At 46.7% G+C, this 23,934-nt stretch overlaps 1 protein-coding gene across 1 annotated transcript; it reads left to right on the top strand.

Annotated features, from left to right (window-relative positions):
- The first annotated feature begins 5,897 nt into the window (after positions 1 to 5,897).
- Positions 5,898 to 20,358, top strand: LOC116355556 (serine-aspartate repeat-containing protein I-like). Its single transcript, XM_031800006.1, has 2 exons — positions 5,898 to 5,983; positions 19,386 to 20,358. Exons 1-2 carry the CDS (start codon positions 5,898 to 5,900, stop codon positions 20,356 to 20,358), a joined length of 1,059 nt encoding a protein of 352 aa, XP_031655866.1.
- The last annotated feature ends 3,576 nt before the right edge of the window (positions 20,359 to 23,934 follow it).

Genomic DNA, 23,934 nt, shown 5'->3' with positions numbered 1-23,934 from the left:
CATGAACTCTAGTTCACTCTATGTGCCCAAACTAAATCTCCCCGGGCAACTGCTTCCCCTTCCTGTGCTTCAGCGTCCTTGGTCTCATCTGTCCATAGATTTTTTTCCCAATGATCTCCCCTCCCCTGTTGGTTTCACACCATTTTGTTGGTTGTGGACAGATTCTCTAAATCCTGCTGTTTTATCCCTCTCTCTGGTCTCGCTACCGCTCTCCGGGTTGCTGAGGCACTTCTCCAGCAGGTCTTTCCGGCACTATGGCCTTCCGGAGGACATCGTCTCCAACCGTGGCCCCTAATTCATGTCATGGTTATGGAAAATCTTCACGGAGAAGCTGGGGGTCACGGTCAGCCTCACTTCTGGGTGCCGGCCTCAGTCTAACGGGCAGGTGGAGAGGATGAACCAGAAGCTGAGGAGGTTCCTGGGGATTCCTTCCCTGGGTGGAGTATGCCCAGAATTAATTGCGTCACTCTTCCACCGGGCTGAGCCCTTGTTGAACGACCCCCCGGTTCATAGGGCCGTTCAAGGTCCAACGAGGTGATGTATAGATGACAGCTCCCCATTAACTACCGAATCTCACCCTCTTTTCATGTTTCCCTCCTCAAGCCAGTGATTTCTGGTCCCCTGGCTGATTCCGTCCCCCATGACACCCCTCCGCCTCCCCTGGACATCGAAGGGAGCACCGCCTATGATGTTAGGTCCCTCCTGACGCTGTGGGGGTCGGCTCCAGTACCAAGTGGACTGGGAGGGGTAACGGTCCTGGAAGTGCTCTTGAGTCCTGGTGGCGACATTCTGGACCCCAACATAATTTGGGAGTTCCATCTCCACTGACCGACCCGCTCCTCGCCCTCGGAGCCATCCTCGGTGTTGTCCTGCGGCTGGAGTTGCGCGTCGGGGGGGCCTACTCCTGCTCCCTCCCTTTAGCGCTCGATGTCACAGGTCTACTAACCACTGGCCCTGGCAACTATATTACGCACACCTGTTCCCCATCATTAGGCACACCTGGTCATCATTTTCTCCTTGATTACGCCCCCTTTATTTAGCCCTCAGTTGACATCAGTCATTAGGTGGTATTGTGTCCTCTCACGTTCAGTTTGCTTCTCATGTTTGTTCATTATTAAACTCACTTTCTGCACCTTCTTCCTGACTCCCTGCATATACTGTACGTTACAACTATAGGGTATACATTCCATGTTTAGTGGGCTGTACGCAACCCACAGCTAGGCTTTTTTTTTTTAAAGAAGCTATCCTCTGTGGCTAAATTATAGGCCTACTCAGGTACAGTAAGCTATTCTGAATGATTTCCTTTCTTTCTGATCAGACAGCAGTAATACTTTATCTTTGGCACATTTATTTAAATGTCGGGGTGGGGTGTGGCGTGTGGTGAACTTGACGACTTCACAACGACTTGGGGGAAGTGGGTTCAGAACAACAACAACAAACTGTATAAAAAAATATATATATTATAGCATCACCCAAAAGGGCACTTGGCCAGTGGGAGAGCAATTGGGCAGGTGCTCGGACACTGGTAGAACACTAGCTGTGCACATGCCTGTGTGGAGTAGAGAGAAACCCATTCACCCCGCTGTGATACACAGTAGTTTGATGCAGACTTGGTTGCAGAAATATGTTTTTTCTCTTTCAGTTCTTACAAATATCCATATACTCAGGAATATCCTTGTCATCCTTTCACTCATTACACAAGTTTCATATTTTGCCACCTAAACTTAGTTTCAGGAAATTTACTGGCAGCTCCTCCTGCACGTCTGAGGCAACACTAATCAGCTGTGTCCATCCAACACAGTTTTTCAGTTCTGATTCTGAACACAGTCCAGTGAGGCAGAACGTAGAGCCGCTGCACTAGCGTGTCGGGGTCGTCAAGGACATGAGGTCATCGTGGATACAAGGGCCTACCGAGGCTGTCATGGATACAAGGGCCTACCGAGGCTGTCATGGCCTCCATGGCATGTGACAGACACCCCAGGAGGTAAGGTTAGAGGACACAGCCAATAAGAGAACAGATCAACATCGTCTTGCCTCACATGGACTGTGAAGAAGAACAGTCGGACTATAAATTGTTCATCTGTTTTTGCTGGGGGTGCTGATGTTGAAATCATGTCATTCGAGTAGCCAATTATATCTGACTGCATGTCAGCCCCAGTGCCAGTATCTCATCAGAACTCTCATTCACATTGTACTTTCAGCACATTCTCAAGTAAATGCTGTTTGTTCTATGACAATAAAATGAGGTCTGTCTCTTGTAAAGACCCTCCCCCGGATCTTCATTGTGTTTGTTCTACGTGCCTGTACTCTGAGTGCACGTACCTCGCAGGGTGGTAGAGACAAAAAACTTGTTTACCTCTGATACACTTCATCCACACGGAGCTGTGTGTGGCCTAACCCCATGGAAGCCTGTGTGTGTGTCTTTAAAGACATGAAGCCACAGGATGACACGGACGTTGCCTTTTACCATAGTCACCGTGGCGATGGGGTTCAGCAGTCAGGGTGGGCGTCAGACCTGGTTGAGCGGGGGCAACGCACCATGGCAACACAGGAGGTCAGCGCTGTAGGCTTACGGACATGGTCACCTGATGTTTGTGTGGAAACTTGGTGTCATCGTTTCCAGAAAGGCAGCAGGCATCATTCATCAAACGTCCATACTCACACACAGGAAATGTCAACCACAAGAGCTGATGACGATATTTTGAGTCAGTCCGTCAAAGTCAAAGGTTTGACATGATTATAATCAAGAGAAGACAGGTCAGAGTAGATATTGAGAGTAGAGAGAGTAGATATAAGTAGGGCAGCCAGGTGAGAGAAAGAGAGAGAGAGAGAGAGAGAGAGAGAGAGAGAGAGAGAGAGAGAGAGAGAGAGAGAGAGAGAGAGAGAGAGAGAGAGAGAGAGTTAGAAAGAGAGTTAGAGAGAGATTGAACGGACGAGACGTACACAGTGGTTAGCTTGTGTGTTTGGTTAGTTAAGGAAACGCGCTGTGGCAGTATTGTTTTCTTAGTGGTTGGACCGTGACGCAAAAATAAAGCCAGAAGTTCAAAGGCAGCCAGTGTTACTCACAGTGGGGTGTATACCCCAAGCATTAGGCCCCATTCCCCCTCCCTCCTGCCTTCTCTACTGCTCCAGTGTCCCTTTCATAGAACATCAAGCAGCCCTAGGCTAGGCCACTTCACGGTAGCTCCGCACGCCCAGTCAGCCCTCTCAGACCATAGTTTGTCCACCTCGGACCTTGCCAACCTGGCCTGGCCGGAGTGGGAGATGGGATGTTGGTTTACCTTCATCTTGGGAGGTATCGGGACTAGAAGAGGCCACCTTCGACATTTTTCTACATCCCAGGTTTATTTCAATTCCACAGAAATCTTCACTCTGTCTAGTTAAGTCAGCAGACCACTAATCCTTATGACTACGAATATATATCCATCATATGTTAATGACAGAAATACAAGTATTTCTTTCCTTTTCCTCCGGTAACAGTATTACAATGAAGAGGGGAATAAATACTGGTAAAAATGGGCAGGGACATGCCTCAAATTGGTCCTTCATAAAATGATGTGGGTAACAAGAACACTTTAACACAGCCACAAAGTGTTCAGAGCAGGTAATTTAGAGTTGTTTTAGGCCACAAACGAGTACCTGATCCTTCCCTTAGCATGGTGGCTAATGACCCTCCATGGGTTGACTAGTCTGACATTATAAAAAAAAGAGATAAATGTTTATAGTCTAAAGATGACATCACAAGAGCAAAGGTCTGAACAAATACACAGACCCTGCACCCCTCTCTCCCCTCTCTCCCCTCTCCACTTCCCAGGGACCTTTGCTTTGGAAAACAGCTTTAAACGGCCAGAATCATTTGCCCATTTACACAGCACATTTATTTGGTCTACCGTTGAAAACATAAACTTTTACTTAACTGTGTATTATTAAAATGTAAGATCTTTTCCACCGGGCCATGGTGATAGGGTGTGTGCATGTGTGTGTGTTCCTACCAGGGGTTTCCTTGTTTATCCCCTTACTGGTCATGTAGAGGAATAAATGCCTTTTTGGTTGTCATATGTTGTCTCGACTGTGGCTGTGATTTCTGTCATATTGATACTTTGTGTGATATTTGTTATTGGATTTAAATGTCTGTAAGCTATGTCCCTCTCTCTCTCTCTCTCTCTCTCTCTCTCTCTCTCTCTCTCTCCCCCCCCCCCCCCTCTCTCTCTCACACACACACACACGCACGCACACACACACAGTCATCGTCATCTCCTGGTGTCTGAATCCCATTGCTGGTACACTCATTTCTGGAGGAGGCTGATGTCCATCCTCGTTAGCTATTCCTCAACCACACGGTAACCCAATCCCGCTGGCTGCTTATCCACTAGCAAGTGGACGCTGCCGGCCTTACCACACCCATATCACAACCCCATGCGTCTGGTTCAAACATGCACCGAGAGGTCTGTCGCCTACACTTAGGACAGCAGAAAGCTTTCATGGCTGGCGTCCCATTGGAAACACATGTGGATTGTTGCAGGCTGACGGGGCATGGTCCTGTTACATGTATGTCAGCACAATGTTTCCATACCGTCTGCTCCCCGTCCACAGGAGAGTGAAGTAATAGGGTTTACAATGTGTCCCGGAAACATGTTCAAATGGCCTGTTCTCTACTACTGTGGGTCATGCCGTCAGCAACACTAGGGAAGACTAGCTTTGCCATGCACAGGATACAATGGGAGCTTGCCCAGTACAGTCAAGCAGCTCCAACACAAAGAGTGGAGAATGAACCTTTAATAATGAGTTCCAATGTGGCCCATTATTGAGAAAGGTATGGGAATGGTAGCAATAGAACACTAGCGTATTGGATATTAGACAACACAGTGATTGTTCTGAAATCACATCGAAGCAAAGTCAATTCCGCAGTTGTTTAAAAGGGATAATGTTTATTTTCGTGTTTTATTAAACAGCTTCCCATTGGTCTTGAGTGTGTGTGTGTGTGTGTTTTGTTTGACTCCTCTTGATCACTAGAGCCGGGGGTTTGTGTGAAGGAGGAAATGTCCTGTAAACATTGAAAGCTGGACGCTAGCCAGAGACGCTCGGTTTGAAAGGTAGATTGCATAGCGCAGCCCAAACTGCAAGGCTCATATTGGAAAATTGGCTTGAAAATTGCGACAAACAAATTGAACCAAAATACTTCTCTGGCTCATTCAATAGCTTGTAACAGAACACAATAAATTCAATATCAAACCCCCAGCAGAATTAGCGCGTGCTACAGAGATCGTTTTGTCTCTCAGAAATTGTAGCCTAGAGCCGGTTCAGTCCGGAGAGGGAGAGGGCAGGAACAACATAAAACTCTTTGTCACATTATCAAGGCAGATATTTACTTTGAACAACTCCCTCTCTCTGCCTGGCTCTGAGTTGTGGCTGAGCTCGAACATGGCAAGGCCAAAACTAGGGCCTAAATCCTACTGCCAGCTGGTCCAGAGACACACTGGGGAAAATAACCTCAGCAGTGTTACACTACAGTAGTTTTTATCTATTAGTTATGTGTACCACTGTACTTTGGAGGTCATGAGCATTATAATACTACACTGTACCTACGCACCTTTATCATATTGGCGTATTGGCATGACATTGCAAGCACAGCAAGCAGGATTATGTCTGAGGCTTGCTTATTTCACCATTAGGCTATTGACAGATTGTTAGCTTCTTTGAGTGACTAACTAACCACTGAATTGCCAGTCATGTCAGTGACATTTCTCAAGTGGTTAGAAGTCCTTCAGTTAAAGATTTATAACCATTAGCTTATCTGGGGCTGAGAGACGTTGAGAACTCCACGGTGTGACAACATGTTTTGGCGGTTTGTCCAAACTTTCCCTTTGTCACTGTGGCTGGGTTCAGACTAATAAGCGATGAAAGCCTCTGGAAGTCCCTGGTTCCTGATGGAGATTCCTCCAGGCATTAGCATGAGCGCCAGCCCGCGGTGCCCCCACGAAGAGTAACCCAATCCGTCCCTACGGGCTAGCTTCTCGTCGTTAGCATATCCTTGTTTTGATGGAGGTGAGGAAAGGCCTGTTATGAGAGGATGAATTGTAATGACGTTTGTCAACTCCAATACTCTAAGGCTGGTCCGCTGAGGATACGGCTGTGGGGTTTCCTAGTTTGATTTGTGTGGGGAAGAAGGGGGGGGGGTGAATGTCTGTCTGGAGTCAGAACCATCACACATCCCAAACAGTGAGGAATGGAAGTTCATCCTCAATAGGTGATGGAAGATGGTGCAGTATTGTAACAATCATATCAAATGTATTTATAAAGCTCTTTTTACATCAGCAGATGTCACAAAGTGCTTATACAGAAAGCCAGCCAGCAAGCAATACAGACGTAGATCCACGGTGGCTAGAGAAAACTCCCTAGAAAAGTAGGAACCTAGGAATAAACCTAGAGAGGAAACAGGCTGTCAGGGATGGCCAGGGTCAAATACAGCAGGTCCGGGACAAGGTAGCATGTACTGAAACAGGTCAGGGTTCCATAGCCACAGGCAAAACAGCAGACACTGGATCAGCAGCCTGACCAGATGGACTGGGGAAACACAGGACACCAGATAAGATAGGAGATTTCACCAGATAGGACAGACCGGCACAAAAACTATTACAGCATAGATACTGGAGGCTGAGAAAGGGGGGGTCGGGACACTGTGGCCCGTACGACGATCATGTTCTTCCCATTTCTATTTCTAGTGTGTTTTTGTTCTACTTTAGTTCATTTCATAGTATAATTTCATAGTATAATATTTTTACTTACATTGATTACTGCTTTGTTGGGAAAGAGCTTGCAAGAAAGGCATTTCACTGTACTTGAAAACTTGAAACTTGAAGGTGTTGCAGGAGAGAATGAGGCTGAGATTTAGGGAGAGTGCATGTACCTCTCCAGCTCTCCTGGATAACTAAGGCCTAATCTAAATGAACACCAGGCTGGATGGTGGCCACTCACCTCCACCCCCAACCCAGCCCAACCCAACCCAACCCACAGCCATCTACCTCAGGCCTGATCCAACCTGATCCCTGGAACTGGTTTTCAGGGAGTCAGGTTTTTATTAAGCTGTGGTCAGGGCTGGCTTAGGTTCATATTGGGTGGGGGGAGAGGGATGGGGGTAGAAGGTGGGATAAGTTACCCTTTGTACAAACAGGAGGAGGTGAAAGGCAGACTGTGTGGAGGGGAGGGGGGTTAAAGGAGGGATGGATGACGGGGAGGTGGGGTAAAATGAGGGAGGGGTTGCCCTGCTAGCTCACAGCTTCCCCAGTAACCACATCTTGACAGGGTGACAACTGGGATGATCCTCCTGCCACCAGGATACAAGGGCCAACTGGGATGCTCCTCCTGCCATCAAAATACAGGGGACAACTGGGATGTTCCTCCTGCCATCAAAATACAGGGGACAACTGAGATGTTCCTCCTGCCATCAAAATACAGGGGACAACTGGGATGTTCCTCCTGCCATCAAAATACAGGGGACAACTGGGATGCTCCTCCTGCCATCAAAATACAGGGGACAACTGAGATGCTCCTCCTGCCACCAGGATACAAGGGACAACTGGAGACACACTCACATATTACACTTTTCACTATAAGAGTCTGCAGTTTGGTCCGTGGACCATCTGAACAAGCATGTCAACTGAGCTGATGTGTGACAATACAGTTTTCTATGCTGCAAAAACAACCCCTCTTTCATAAATGTGATTTATCCTAAACTATGGAGTGATGTCTCGGTGCAGTAGTTCAAATGGACCACAGCTACAGGCAGCTGGTGTGATTGCCTCATTGGCCCCTGAGGACTTGTACAAACCATATGTAAGCTCGGACAACAAGCATCTTTGTTATCATATAGAGAGGCCTTTGATATTGTATAATTTAGCATGTGGCAGAGCTCCATGCTCACGTGCCCTCAAGGGGGGGGGGGGGTATACCATGCCTTCAAAGTGATTAGATCATCCACAGATACAGATATGACCTCATGCTCCTCTTGATGTCACAATGTTTATCACCAGGTGTCTGAGGACAAGACCCATGTCACTTGTCATATGATGAACAGTGCAGACAGCAGGTCTGCCACGCTTTGAACGCGAGGTTCCACTCTGCTGTGGAACTGTGAGTCATGTTATAAAGCCCCCAGATGGCCAATCCAGGAGGGACACACAAGGATATGAAAGACATGTGGCAAAAGTACAACAATCACTGCAATCACTATTTTATTCAATGTCCTAATTTGGAACATATCTCCACTTGAATATTTGGATCTCTGGAAGCCTGGTCTGGTAGTGATCTACTGGTTGTAACTGCCGCTAGCTGTCACAAGTGAAGGTGGTCACGGAGTCGACATACATGACAGGAGGCCCGTGTCAGAGAGCGAACTCTGAGCCACGCTGTTAAGATCGTCTCAGGGGAGATACGGGGCAGTGGCGGTCGGTGCCATTTAAGGGAGCACGGCCTTATTTCTATTACAGCATATTGGATGACTGTCATTCATATTCCATTCACCTAGCTCAATGTGTGATCGACAGATTTAGGCTACTACATGATACTCAAATTATCTCTGTACCCATCAGGAGATTGCTACAACATAACCTATGAATGAACGTTTTCAACGTAGGTGCACACAGGTCGAGAGAATTTTGAGTAAACAAGGGGTCAGATAATGACACATTCAAAACCACCTTGCACACTCTCGCCTGCATCTAGCTGATCTAGGGTGTAATCATTAGTCCATGAACCTCCTAGGTGTTGTATTGAAGTCAATGTATACAGAGGAGGACAGAAGCTAGCTGTCCTCCGGCTACACCATGGTGCTACCCTACAGAGTGCTGTTGAGGCTACTGTAGACCTCCATTGCAAAATAGTGTGTTTAATTAAATGATTTGGTGATGTGAATATATTTAATATAGTTTTAGGATAACTTTAATGTTGAACTATTTTTATGAAATTCACTGAGGAGGATGGTCCTCCCTGTCCTCCTCTGAGGAGCCTCCACTGATACAGAGGTAGGCTATACTAGCCCCCAGAGCAGTGGAGGCGACAGAGGGAACCATGTGGTATGATGGTTACTGCAGGTCTGTCTGTCTGTCTTCCCTGTCCTGTCTACCTTACCTCCAATAGAGCATGTCTGTCTGCCTGCCAAGTCTGACTGCCTGCCTGCCTGCCTGCCTGCCTGTCTGTCTGTCTGTCGGTCTGCCTTCCCTCCAAAACAGGATCTCCCCCACCTTATCACCTCACTCCGCCCCCAGGTAAAGACAACTTTCTGGGCGTATATGTTTTTTTACTACGCTTCTGGAACAAAAGCGTCTGGAACATCCCATTTTCATTTTGAGACATGGAGGCACATGTGGTACAAATTACGGTGAGTCTTGCAAGAGGGCCGTAGCTCTGGAAACCAATGGGGTATGAAGTGTTGCCATGTCTGACTCATAATCCCATAATTGAATCGGTCCAACAGGAGCACCTTCTCCTCTTCCTCTTTCTAACTCATCCGCTGTCTTCATTATTCTAACACGAGAAGAAGACTGATGTGTCCGTTCACAGTACATCATCATCATTCGATGCATTGAAAGACTATTGGTGTGTGTGTGCGCATGCTTGCATGTGTGTGTGTTTAGCAGAGGGGCCCTTGGCACAGGTTGAGGAGACTGTGGTTGCCAAGCCAAGGCCCACTCTGATCAGATACTGTATGATGTGTTTCGCTGTGCCAAAAAGCATGGGCTGTGCTGCCTGGTTAACACAGGTAATTACACCCTAATGCTCATGTCAGCGGCTGGGATTATCTGATTGACAGCTAATGAGGCAACATCTCATTCTTAACCTCTTCCATGCCTCTCTCCCAGCCTACCACAAAACCACAGCCAACCCCTCTATGTTGCTGTCGTAACTGCCTCTACCTGATGTTGTATGGGACCTGAAATCCTATGGACTGAAATGGGACTGGGGACTGTTCTGAATTACCCTATTTGCCCGGGTGTCAACTAAAGTGACGTCAATTCTTCTAGCCTACAGTACACCTGTGTGCAGTACTTGCAATCTTAGTCACATCTTTCCTTCTGCTCGTCTGCCTTACTGTTGATTTCTAGAAAGTCCCGGGGAGTTCAACCAGGTGTCAGTCATAAGAACAAACATGGCCGACGTTTCATTTCTCAACACCGTCTGCCTGTGACACAGCTTGATGATGTCATCTGTTCCACTTTTGCTCTTGGGACGCGGAATATCACGAGGCGTTCTCTCACAAACGTTAAGGAGAATAAGAACCTAAGAGGGCAAAACGTATCGTCAGTCAAATTGTTTAATGTGCAGCCTGATAGGTTTAAGCTTCAACTGCAAACCAAACAGCAATTTTACCTCTATATAATTGCACAATTTATGACCTGATGTTCAGATATGTGGAGTTATGCTCGATATTGCCAAAACAAATAGCTTTATCAGATTCAGGGGCACCTATTTAGAGAGTGCATTGTTTTTGGTTATGTTTATCTTATATAAGAGATCTGCTGAAAAGTTTGAAATCTGGTGGGGATCATTTCAAATGATAGGAGGGTCAACGACCAGAGCTGGAGATGACCTCCTGTTGGTTCGCTATTTTGTATATTATGCATATTTGAATTTGTGTTTCTACCTGTTTGTTTTGATACTGCACTGCCTAGCAAATTATACTTTTGTACTTAGTACCAAGCATGTGTAGACCCTTGTCTAAAACCTGTCCCATAATCAGCTGAATCAGACAATAGCATCATGGAAGGATTTCAGGTTCAGGACCTGTATCATTAGTTTTGGAAAAGTCTCCTAAACTTGTTAATGTCATTGGCACAATAAACGAGCATTGGCCTGATTGTAAATGTCTTTTGAACGTCAACCGTTTGCTGATCTTGGCTTTTGTCTGGCGGTGCGGGCAAACATGGCGGATGTGTAACCAGCAGGAGGCTTCCGGAGGTGTCACGCACATGGAGGCTATGGGCGAAGAGCCTACTAACATCTGTCCAGTAAGGCTGCTGTGTACAGGGATGATGAGGGATTGGTTCCCCTGAAAGTCAAATAAACACCCGAGTAAATACAACAAACTGCAATGTAACTGCGGGGGGCAGCCGTATCACGTAAAAAACTAATTTGCACGAAGCATTAGCTCATCCTACAGGTGAGAGTAGCCTGTTTCACATGCGATACGACTTTCGTACAGCTTTTTATAAAGGTATAAGTAACTGTTTAGGATGGGATATTTGTCTGTGGTTCTGCGCTGCTACTGGAAAACATGATACAGGTTTAGAGATGGGAGCTGCCTTGTACCTCTGGTCATTTACATAGGACCTAGAACGAGCCAGGAGTGGAGGCGCAGCAACAGCCCTTGGAGCAACCTTTCTTTAGAGCGTCTCACTGCGTATGAAACACAAGACATTTAGAGCTAATTAAATACAGACGTCTGACCAGAGAAAGAAGAACGAAGGTATCAGATATGAACGTTAACCGCCATATTTTCCCGACTAGCAGGTGAGATATTCTATATCCAGACTATAACATGAAATCTGCTCAGCCCCCTAACTTGTTTTGCTTGGACGGGGCAACACTGACTAGCTCACTCGAAGCTGACAGGGTCACAATATAGTGCAGGACTTCGTATGAGATGGGCTCTGGCTTGGGCTCGGAGGAAAACACTTGATAGACAGGCTCTCCACCTGAGCCAAGAACAGGAGGGGGGAAAATGAAATAAAATCAATACTCGAATATAACTTTTTAAATAAACATTTGCACTCTATGGACATTGTTGGCATCGACTCTCCGTAACCTGTGCCTATTGGGGGAACTTAATACAAGACGTTAGTGAAAGCCTGGCTGCTCAACAGTGATGGCTACTGGCAAGTTGTGACGTGAATAACAAGGTTCATGTTTATTCAAGGCAAGAAAAAGCTGAAATCCTAATGTGCGCTTTTGGGAGCCAATGTTTTTCACGCATTGTTAGTCATTTTAAAGGCTCTCCGAGTCGTATAGGATTGGTGTCAATAAGTAGCATTTCTTCTCTGGGGGAAGAAATGAAATGCAACCAGGACCTGCGTTTCACATACATGTACACCTCAAACCTCAATCCCTGCACGCCACACGTTCACTCAGGTACTGCCTTTAGTCCACAGTCCACATGATCAAATGATTGTCCATGGGACCTTCAAAGCTGGACCTACATTAGTAGCGTAACTGAGCTGAGCTGATATGAGCTAAGCGGAACTGAGCTAAGTTTAGCCTTGCTGATTTGAACCGAGCTGTGCTGAGCTACGCTAAACTACGTAGGTCAGGTAGAAAGGCTATACTGGGTTGACTGGGCTGCCTGGTTGTTCTACCCAGCTACACTTACCTAGTTACTGTACACTGGCCCAGGTGCTACTGACTGGAGTGGAAGAGTCTTTTCTCCATCCCTTTTTCTCAGCCATAGGCCTCGTCAGAGTCCCTCTCTCCTCATTTAGCGTGGTTATGCCTTCCCCATCGGTTCTCTCTCTCTCTCTCTCGCTCTCTCTCAATTCAATTTCCATTTAAGGGGCTTCATTGGAATGGGAAACATATGTTTACATTGCCAAAGCAAGGGAAATAGATAACAAACAAAAGTGGAAAAAAAAGATACAAAAATAACAGGAAACATTACACTCCAAAAAAATAAAGATGTTTCAAATATCAAATTATGTCTATAATTATGTCTATATACAGTGTTGTAATGATGTGCAAATAGTTAAAGTACAAAGGGGAAAATAGATAAATATAAATATAGGTTATATTTACAATGGTGTTTGTTCTTCACTGGTAGCTCTTTTCTTGTGGCAACAGGTCACACATCTTGCTGCTGTGATGGCACACTGATGGCACATCCAATAGATATGGGAGTTTATCAAAATTGGATTTGTTTTCGAATTCTTTGTGGGTCTGTGTAATCTGAGGGAAATATGTGTCTCTAATATGTTCATCGATTTGGCAGGAGGTTAGGAAGTGCAACTCAGTTTCCACCCCATTTTGTGGGCAGTGTGCACATAGTCTGTCTTCTTTGAGAGCCAGGTCTGTCTTCGGGTGGTCATTCTCAATAGCAAGGCTATGCTCACTGAGTGTACATAGTCATTTCCTTAATTTTGGGTCAGTCACAGTGGTCAGGTATTCTGCCGCTGTGCACTCTCTGTTTGGGGCCAAATAGCATTCTTCTTTGTGTTTTTGTAAATTATTTCCTGTGTCAACTAATTATCTTTTAGTTTTCTCATGATTTGGTTGGGTCTAATTGTGTTGCTGTCCTGGGGCTCTGTGGGGTCCGTTTGTGTTTGTGAACAGAGCCCCAGGAGCAGCTTGCTTAGGTGGCTCTTCTCTGGGTTGATTTCTCTGTAGGTGATGGCTTTGTTATGGAAGGTTTGGGATTCGCTTCCTTTTCGGTGGTTGTAGAATTGAACGTCTCTTTTCTGGATTTTAAGTAGTGGGTATTGGCCTAATTCTGTTCTGCATGCATTATTTGGTGTTTTACATTGTGTACAGAGGATATTTTTGCAGAACTCTGCATGCAGAGTCTCAATTTGGTGTTTGCCCCATTTTGTGAATTATTGGTTGGTGAGCAGACCCCAGACCTCACAACCATAAAGGGAAATGGGTTGTATAACTGATTCAAGTATTTTTTGCCAGATCCTAATTGGTATGTCGAATGTTATGTTCCTCTTGATGGCATAGAAGGCCCTTCTTGCCTTATCTCTCGGTCACAGCTCTGTGGAAGTTACCTGTGGCACTGATGTTTAGATTGAGGTGGGTATGGTTTTTTGTGTGCTGTAGGGCAACAGTGTCTAGATGTAATGTGTTTTCGTGGTCCAGGCAACTGAACCTTTTTTGGAACACCATTATTTTTGTCTTATTGAGTTTTACTGTCAGGGCCCAGCACTGACAGAATCTGTGCAGAAATGTGTGATTCTTTGCCAATTTTAACCACACACTTCTTGTTTGTGTACATGGTTTTTATAATGTCGTATGCTTTCCCCCAACATCACTTTCCATTAATTTATATAGCAGACCCTCATGCCAAATTGAGTCTAAAGCCTTTGCCCTTGTTTTGGTTTGTTTGTTTGTCAATTAGGGTGTGCAGGGTGAATACGTGGTCTGTCGTACGGTAATTTGGTAAAAGGCCAATTTGACATTTGATCAGTACATTGTTTTTCGCTGAGGAAATGTACAAATCTGCTGTTAATGATAATGCAGAAGATTTTCCCAGGGTTGCTGTTGACGCATATCCCCCGGTAGTTATTGGGGTCAAATTGTTCTCCACTTTTGTGGATTGGGGCCATCAGTCCTTGGATCCAAATATTGGGGAAGACGCCAGAGCTGAGGAGGACGTTAAAGAGTTTAAGTTCTCTCTCTCTCTCTCTCTCTCTCTCTCTCTCTCTCTCTCTCTCTCTACAGGGAGAGGAAACACACAACTGTGGCTGCAGCTGTTCTGCTCAGGGCTATTGGGACTGAGTCAGTCAGGGAACATCAGGAGCATATTGCATAGAAGGACATGGAGAGTGGAGGGACATCAGTCCCTTCAGTAAACTATACTATTGACATTAAATCAAATCAAAAAGTAAGAATATTACATGACAACAACGAGGCTATATACAGGGTGCATCGATACTGAGTCAATGTGCGGGGGTACAGGTAAGTCGAGGTAATTTGTAAAGTGACTATGCATAGATAATGAACAGCAAGTATCAGTAGTGTAAAACCAAGGGCAGGAGGTGTCAATGTAAATAGTTTGGGTGGCCATTTGATGAATTGTGAATTGAGTCTTGGGGGTAGAAGCTGTTAAGAAGCCTTTTGGTCCTAGACTTGGCACTGAAAATGTCCGTGAAGACACTTGCCAGTTGGTCCGCGCATGCTTTGAGTACACATCCCATAGTCGGTCTGGCCCCACGGCTTTGTGAATGTTGACCTGTCTAAAGGTCTTGCTCACATCGGCAACCGGAGAGAGTGATCACACAGTCATCTGGAACAGCTGGTGCTCTCATGTACGCTTCAGTGTTGCTTACCCCAAAGCGAGCATAAAAGGCATTTAGCACGTCTGGCAGGCTCGCGTCACTGGGAAACTCGCGGTTGGGTTTCCCTTTGTAGACTGTGATAGTTTTCAAGCCCTGCCACATCCGACGAGCATCAGAGCCGGTGTAGTAGGATTCAGTCTTAGTCCTGTATTGACACTTTGCCTGTTTGATGGTTCGTCTGAGGGCAGAGCAGGATTTCTTATAAGTTCTTTGTGCCAGCATCGATATGTGGCGGTAAATAGACAGCTATGAATAATATAGATGAGGACTCTCTTGGTAGATAGTGTGATCTAATGCTTATGATGAGGTATTCTACCTCAGGCGAGCAATACCTTGAGTTTTTGGACTTTTTTGACTTTTCTCCTTATTTTCTTCAGAAATTTTGGGCCTTGTCTCGACAAAGCAGTATATGCTTCATGTCGGAATCATTAAAGAAAACATCTTTGTTCAGTTTGAGGTGAGTAGTCGCTGTTCTGATGTCCAGAATCTCTTTTGGTCGTTAGAGACGGTAGCAGTAACATTATGTACACATTTTTTTTTAAACATTGCGAAACAACAAACAAAATAGCACAGTTGGTTTGGAGCCCGTAAAATGGCAGCCATCCCCTCCAGCGCCGTTATCACATGTCGTCTGTTTCAGTGACCAATCCTCATTCCAATTTTGGTCTGTCTTGTTAACCAGATTGTGCCATAGTAAAAATTACGAGAATTGGGAAAGCTCCTCTGCCACAATCAGACGAAAAACTGATGGAAATACAGTACAACCACGTTTGCCAAACAAGTCAAATAATCCATTCACAATGTGGATTTAAATAGAATGGGGTGAGGGACAGCTCAGGGATTATCTGGTCTCTCCTTGTTCTCCAACTGAAATGGCAAACATATGCACACATGTACACACCCATTCTCCTCTGCTGATCCCTCCCTCTCTCACTTTCTCTGCTTTTACTGGAACTGTGAACATGGCATTTTAACAGGGTCTGGTTTTGGGCCAGACACTATGAATCACCTATGGGCTCTGGTAGATAGACGACACTATGTGGATGTTCTCAATCTGTGGTCTGAACACACATAAACACACACACAAACGCACACACATACATACACCTGTCATTCGTAGTGTGTGTGTGTGTGTGTGTGTGTGTGTGTGTGTGTGTGTGTGTGTGTGTGTGTGTGTGTGTGTGTGTGTGTGTGTGTGTGTGTGTGTGTGTGTGTGTGTGTGTGTGTGTGTGTGTGTGTGTGTGTGTGTGTGTGTGTGTGTGTGATGTGTGTGTGTGATGAGTGTGTGTGTGTGTGTGTGATCTGTGTGTGTGTGTGATGTGTGTCGTGATCACACTGAACTCCGAACACACAGTTGGATGATGGCAGCAGGTCCAAAAGGAAGAACATCAATAAATGTCAGAGCCGTCAGACCAAACTATGTTTCTTCTCCTTCCTCACAGAGACCATTGATGAACACCAACGTCGTCTGAGCCTGCGGACGAACTGGAAGATGAGGACAATCTTCTCTCAGTCTTCCTGGAAATCTAACGGAAAGGAGAACGTGTTATCTGGCTCACCTTGATGAAATAGCAACAGGGTGCAACACATTTTTTCCCAGATATTGTATATTGGGTAGTCTATTTGTGAAAAACTTCTCTGGGGTAATTTTCTGACGATTTCAGTGTTGTTGTTTACCTATTTGAGGTCAAATCAGGTCAAGGTAACGTTTTTGGTTTGCTAAAGCTATCTGGTGTCCATCAAGCCTTGGGGGTAATGTATCTGTAGGCTGGTTTAAACATATCCTACACTTGTTGTCATCTCCTAATAGGTTACCTAGCTGCTTGATCTGGAGCCCAGTGTGTGGTAACTGTCTCTCGTTTAGACTGGCCCCAGAACTGTTTGTGCTGCCTTTCCAATTAGTGGTAATTATTGGCAAGACAGCGCCAACAGATCTAGGTCCTGGCTGCCTCTCTCTCTCTCTCTCTCTCTCTCTCTCTCTCTCTCTCTCTCTCTCTCTCTCTCTCTCTCTCTCTCTCTCGCTCTCTCTGACCAATCAGAATCCCAACTCTCCACGCAACGTGTGGCTGGCTGCAAGGCGATGGAGGCCACAGCCACCTCGCAGTTTATAAAGGAGTCCATTCACCAAATAATCAAACTCTGTGCTGGAGAAAACCCGGAGCGAAAACAAGCACGGTTTAAAGAGAAAACAAATCGGGAGGTCCCGACAAATTCCTACTAATTCACCAGCGCCAGGCTGGAGAGGAACGGCTTATGGCTACTGCCGGCAGGACGGCTGCCTGCCTCAGTGCCTCGGAGGGTGCCAGCTATCCCATCAGGCCCAGCTTTGACAGATCCCTGATACGTCCTGTTCCCTGCACTCTGTGGTATTTTACAGTTGGCCAAAGACTCCAGCATCTCTTCCTCCAAAAACACATACTCTTCTCAGCTCTCTGTGCATTAATGTAACTCAATTACTATGTATCCTTATTGTGTGTCAAATAGTATGAGACACAGTATTAGATAGCCTAATTATTTATTCCTTAACAAATCGTTCCTCTGGTTCAACTGAGGCCTGAACAGAGTACTGTTTACTGTACAAACAATTTTCCTTCCTTTGGAATCGGGGACCTTTTCGGTTACATTAGTGAAGCTGCAGGGCGAGATTGGCAGGTGTGTTTCTTATTAAAGTGATGATATGGATACCTGTGTTTGTTTGTGTCCGCGGACCAGGTGAGAGGGGACAGGAGACAGCAGTCCTGATCAGGATGAGAGGGGAGGTATGGGCTGTGCCATCAGTCGTGGCTCTGGAGAAAGAGAGCGAGAGAGTGTGGGAGAGAGAGGTAGAGAGAGGTAGAGAGAGAGAGAGAGAGAGAGCGAGAGAGAGAGAGAGAGAGAGAGAGAGAGTGAGAGTAGGTCCACTCCCCACACTCAGCCCACAGAAGAAGGCCTCTATGACTCAGAGGAGGCCTTGTTGTCTTGGAGTCTGATAGTCTGGCCTCTAGTGGTTAGAGGGCTAGTTGTGAGGGGAGAGGGATTTCTGACAGCACACTTCCCCCATGTGGAGAGCTAGAAATGGACACATACCGTATACCTACATATGACAATCATACAGTATGTCCTTTATCAAAGTGTCTAGTTCATTGAGAATTGTTGTGTGTTCTAATCTGAAACATTTTGGTAGCCACTGTGTCATTGTCACCAACCCCCCCACAGCGGACCGCATGCTCGCTGACATCTAATCCAGACCTATGTTACCATAACATTTTCATAAGTGTCCATCGCCGTAGAATAACAGTTCCAGAGGAATTGGAGAAATGGCTTCTTTATAAGAGGAACGACACAAGCTATTAGTGTTCATTGGTGTTACCTCTATTTTTGGTATATTTTTACAAGCAAAGAAAAAAGGTGTTACATATACAGTGTGTGTGTGTGTGTGTGTGTGTGTGTGTGTGTGTGTGTGTGTGTGTGTGTGTGTGTGTGTGTGTGTGTGTGTGTGCGCGCACACATATGTATATATGTGCGTAGATAAGAGATTGTGTGTGTGTGTGTGTCTACTATTTTTTGTCTAGCCGTATCCCTGAGAGAACTAGTGATAAGTAAAGGTATGATGAATGGGGCTGGTTATGGGGGGCCGTCAGTCTAATAACTCCATACAGGCTGGTGTGTGTGGTAGTGATCTCCATCACATGGCTCTGCTGGACACATCAGTCAACCTGGACCTAGATCTGGGCCTGGAGACTGCTGAGGGAAGGAAGAGTGAATGGAATGGCATCAAACACATGGAACCCATGTGTTTAATGTATTTGATACTGTTCTACTTATTCCTCTCCAGCCATTACCACAAGCACATCGTCCCCAATTAAGGTGCCACCAACCTCCTGTGGCCCGGAGGTATCTCACCTGGAGCCTTCCATGGAGCTGGCTGTGCCCCATACCCAGCCAGTCCTAGCATCTATGTTCCTGGTTCTGTGGCCCTCCCAGTCCAGGGGGATGTCTGGCAGTTATTACCCAACACAGTATGACTGCTTTGCCCCTTTAATCTGTCTGTGGATGATTGGAATCGAGTCAGGGCCAAAGGCTCTGCTTCAACAGAGAAATCTGAGATTCAGATACACTGACAGCTTATCTTTACAACAGTGGGGAGGGGTTGGACACAGAGTGAGCGTGCAGTCGGAGTTCAAAGGAAGGTTGAATATGGCTAGAAAAGTCAACCCCTGGCTGCCTCCAACTTTTTCTCCAGCCAGTAGTAAAACTAATGACACAATTGGAACAGTCAGGTCATTGAACGGCTCTTTTATTCCACAAATGTACCAATCTGTTGGCTAGTTTGTCCTGTGGGACACCACACTCTCCTGTGTGTTACAGCAGCAGTGCTGATGAATACGGTGCAGACAGCAGTGCTGATAAATACGGTGCAGGCAGCAGTGCTGATGAATACGGTGCAGACAGCAGTGCTGATGAATATGGTGCAGACAGCAGTGCTGATAAATATGGTGCAGACAGCAGTGCTGATGAATACGGTGCAGGCAGCAGTGTTGATGAATACGGTGCAGACAGCAGTGCTGATAAATACGGTGCAGACAGCAGGGCTGATAAATACGGTGCAGATAGCAGTGCTGATGAATATGGTGCAGACAGCAGTGCTGATAAATGCGGTGCAGACAGCAGTGCTGATGAATACGGTGCAGGCAGCAGTGCTGATAAATATGGTGCAGACAGCAGTGCTGATAAATACGGTGCAGACAGCAGTGCTGATAAATATGGTGCAGACAGCAGTGCTGATGAATACGGTGCAGGCAGCAGTGCTGATAAATATGGTGCAGACAGCAGTGCTGATAAATATGGTGCAGACAGCAATGCTGATAAATACGGTGCAGACAGCAGTGCTGATGAATACGGTGCAGGCAGCAGTGCTGATAAATATGGTGCAGACAGCAGTGCTGATAAATACGGTGCAGACAGCAGTGCTGATGAATACGGTGCAGACAGCAGTGCTGATAAATATGGTGCAGACAGCAGTGCTGATAAATATGGTGCATACAGCAGTGCTGATGAATACGGCGCAGACAGCAGTGCTGATAAATACGGTGCAGACAGCAGTGCTGATAAATACGGTGCAGACAGCAGTGCTGATAAATACGGTGCAGACAGCAGTGCTGATGAATACGGTGCAGACAGCAGTGCTGATAAATACGGTGCAGACAGCAGTGCTGATGAATACGGTGCAGACAGCAGTGCTGATGAATACGGTGCAGACAGCAGTGCTGATGAATACGGTGCAGACAGCAGTGCTGATGAATACGGTGCAGGCAGAGCAGAGGTTGAGTCCCACCAATAGGACTCAGGTCAGGCTGAGCTCCTGGTCTGTACATCTAGTCCTGGGGGTTTTCATGATGAGATATGTTCTAGCACAGAATTACATGTGACATACGGTACATTACACTATATAAGTATCATAGGTTGCTTGTGGCACCTTAATTGGGGAGGACGGGCTCATAGTAATGGCTGGAATGAATTACATGGAAAAGTATGGATCTCATCAAACGCATGATTTCCAAGTGTTTGATACCATTCCAGTCCAGCATATTATTATGAGCCATTCTTCCCTCACCAGCCTCCTCTGATCTATATGTACTTTGGAGAGGGAGATGATGTCAAGCTGCAGCCTGGGTGAGCGTGTTGTGTTCAGCTACAAGTATAAGCTACTGCCGTGCGATGGGGGTGTGGGGGGGGGGGGGGGGGGGCTCAGACCCATCGGGCAGGCATACACCTCATCATTCAGCCACTCCTCCCCACCCAGTAGTCATCAGTCAGCGCCCTGGGTAGTGCAGTAATACTGTCAGCATCAGCTGAGGGAGAGTTTCCTCCTCTTACCTCCCTAACCTGCCACTGTCTACCACCTCGTCCCATAAATCCCTTCTGAACAGGTCCCTGGCACGTGGACATGTGTCAATATATGGAGAGTGTGTGTGTGGGAGGGATCATGTGAGAGCCTGCGTACATGTGTGTAGTAGGGGGGGTCTGTGTTCCTTCATGGCGTGTACCCAAGAATGTACAAATGGATTCTGAAAATGTGAGGATGATTGGCATGTTGGCGTGAAACGGTTAGAGTGCCACAGCGCCTCTATCTGGACAGTCAGAGGCAGGATGTCAATCTAGTGAAACCTCCCTGTTCATCCTGCTTCTGCTGCTGTCTCCTAAATCTGACAGACAGAAGGCAGTACTCCCAGACTCGGTGGCTAAAGGGGGTCTTGGTGCATTGGAAGCGCCAGAAGAGTGTTTCTATCTGGGAGCTGCATGTCGTCTGTCGCCCCCTCTGCCCCATGGTGGCTGTCGCATGGATGTGGGAGACCAGGAGGGCTTGGCATGGCTTGGAGCACGTATAGTAAAACAGACAAATGGAAAGGCACAGTTAGACGGCCCAGCGAGACCAGGCAGCATCCAGCCCATAGGCAGTGAGGCCTGGCACTCTGTCTGCATACCCCACTCCTCCTGCTCCATCCCTCCTCCATGACTCCTTCCCTGGACTGTGGCTCCCTGCCCAGAAGCTGCTTGGTGGAGACCCGTGGCATGGAGGCCCTGCTGTGTGTGTGTGTGTGTGTGTGTGTAAGCCTGGCAGTTTGGCTTGGCATAGCAGCCACAGGGGCATGGAAACCTCACCCTACATGTGACTGGGGGACAGACCCTTTCTCAGTCTCCGGACTGGCTGTTTGTGACTCTTGTAAGGAGAAATGAAGAGCGGAAGGAAAGGACAGAGGAAAGGTGGGAGGAGATATACTGTACAATAAGGCCCGAGTGCCTGGATACAGCCCTTAGCCGTGGTATATTGCCCATATAGTACCACAAACACCTGAGGTGCCTTATTGCTAATATAAACTATGCTATGTCATTAGAGCATAAAAAAAAAAAAATGTTTTACCCAGTTTGATATACCCCGGCTTTCAGCCAATCACCATTCCGGGCTCGAACCACCCAGTTTATAATGTACAATACGGGACCTCACTCCTGCACCCACTAAGTGGTAGTAAAAATCACATCATACACAGAAGACAATGGAAATGAGGCCTGGTGCAGAAGTCAAGATGGCTAATGTCTTTTTCTCAAGTAGGAGTTAAGCCGATTCCTGTGCTCGGTGGGGATTTGAAAGCAGCTCTTTCCATGCTTCTCAAACAATGTTTTGCCAGGACTTTGCCTCAGGTCGATCCCTCTCCTTACAAATCTGACATAGCCTACCAGTTTGTATGGAGTGAGAATTCTGCACACTGTCTCCCCAAATTCAGCCCTTAAAAATGCAAACCGCAAAGAAAAACACAATGAGACAAGAATGTCGCTGTCATGCTTCGGCGGCTGCGTCTTCAGCTTCTTACAATAATGGTGTACAACTGTCCTATTATGGACACCGCAATTATGGAGTATATGAGAGTATATGATTCAGTGATTTACAGTATAACTACTGAGGTCGTCACTCAATGAATGCAAGTCGTTTCTCTTCTACGTGTCCATTTACAGGGCAACGACGGTTCTATTATTGGAAGTTAGGTCTGTGTAGCGTCCATGTGCCAGCTCCAGTCCGTCTGTGTGTGGCGTTCTGTGTGGCATCTGCACTTAACTTCCACCAGGGAACCAGCACAAACACACAGCAGCTACTTTAACTACCTGCAAAAACGTTCTCCCGCCGTGCTTTACGTCATCAAAGGAGCTCATAAACGCGCTAACGACCCCTGCGATAGCCTGCTCGGCTTCACTGCATAATTATACCGCAGGCAGACACAATTATAGGAAAAATACAAGGTGCCGAACGGCCTACTGAATCGAGGGTTCTGACCTCATGCAATAGAATTTCACCTGAGCCTCTGTGGTAAACAAGTGATCGCGTCGCGTAAAAACCAAACAAACTCCAGATACGGTGCTTTTAAAAACATTTTTTTACAGGGATTAACATTGCCTACTTCCATGGGCCGCGGCCAGTACTGACAGCTTTACAGAGCTCTGATCAGAGGTGCCATGGCAGAGCAGCAAGGGAGGCCAAGTACCCTGTATATGAAATACAGAGAACTTAGAGAGCAATGGATGAAGGCATTGGTCTGCGTGTGAGCGAGGGAGGGGTGTCTGTGTGGGTGTGGGCGTGCACGGGCGTGGGCGTGGGCGCGTGGGCGTGTACGTGCGTGGGCGTGCGTGAGTGGGCGTGTGTGGTTGTGCATGCGTGCGTGTGTGTGTGTGTGTGGGCTACAGTATGTGAGGTGTTGCATCGGTGTGATGGTTGCACGCGAATGCTCTGCTAATACTGTGCTAATACTGTACGTCGTCCATACCTATGAGGAAAGGCGTTATGCTCACGTCATTGTTACCACCTGTAGGGCTGTGCTGCTACTACAAAGACTAGCCCATCATTCTTGGTTGAGCCAGTTACAGGGTAGAAGTGTGCTTTCAGTGTGCTGTGTCAGCCAGCCGTTACAACAGACTACAATTTAAACACAATAATATGTCACCTGTGTTGTAAAGACAAAGCAGGGCTCACCTGGAGATTGGGGGAACTGGGACCAGGCCATCTATAGAGTGACACTGCAAACTCTGTCACTAGACACAGACACACATTCACACCCCCACACACACACACACACACACACACACACACACACACACACACACACACACTCACACCCACACACACACACACACACACACACACACACACACACACACACACACACACACACTCACACACACACACACAGTGTGCAAACAAGTGGAAAAATACCCTCATGACATCACCACCACCAGAGCCTGGCTCTGCCGATACCTTACCAGTGACACAGTCCTGTTTGCAGACGCCCTCTACGTGCCACAGGGGCACAAAGACACCCTTCTCCCCCCCAACACACACACACACACACTCCCCACACCACACCCCCGC

Source organism: Oncorhynchus kisutch, linkage group LG20 (assembly GCF_002021735.2).
Source record: "Oncorhynchus kisutch isolate 150728-3 linkage group LG20, Okis_V2, whole genome shotgun sequence".
Classification (NCBI taxonomy): domain Eukaryota; kingdom Metazoa; phylum Chordata; class Actinopteri; order Salmoniformes; family Salmonidae; genus Oncorhynchus; species Oncorhynchus kisutch.
The sequence above is the reverse complement of the archived record's forward strand: the minus strand, read 5'-3'. Positions and strand labels throughout refer to the sequence as shown.

Coding starts and splice junctions, on each gene's coding strand:
- LOC116355556 (XM_031800006.1), top strand. CDS start 5,898: ATGAAAGCCTCTGGAAGTCCCTGGTTCCTGATGGAGATTCCTCCAGGC. Junction 5,984..19,385: donor CCGCGGTGCCCCCACGAAGA/GTAACCCAATCC, acceptor TGTGTGTTACAG/CAGCAGTGCTGATGAATACG.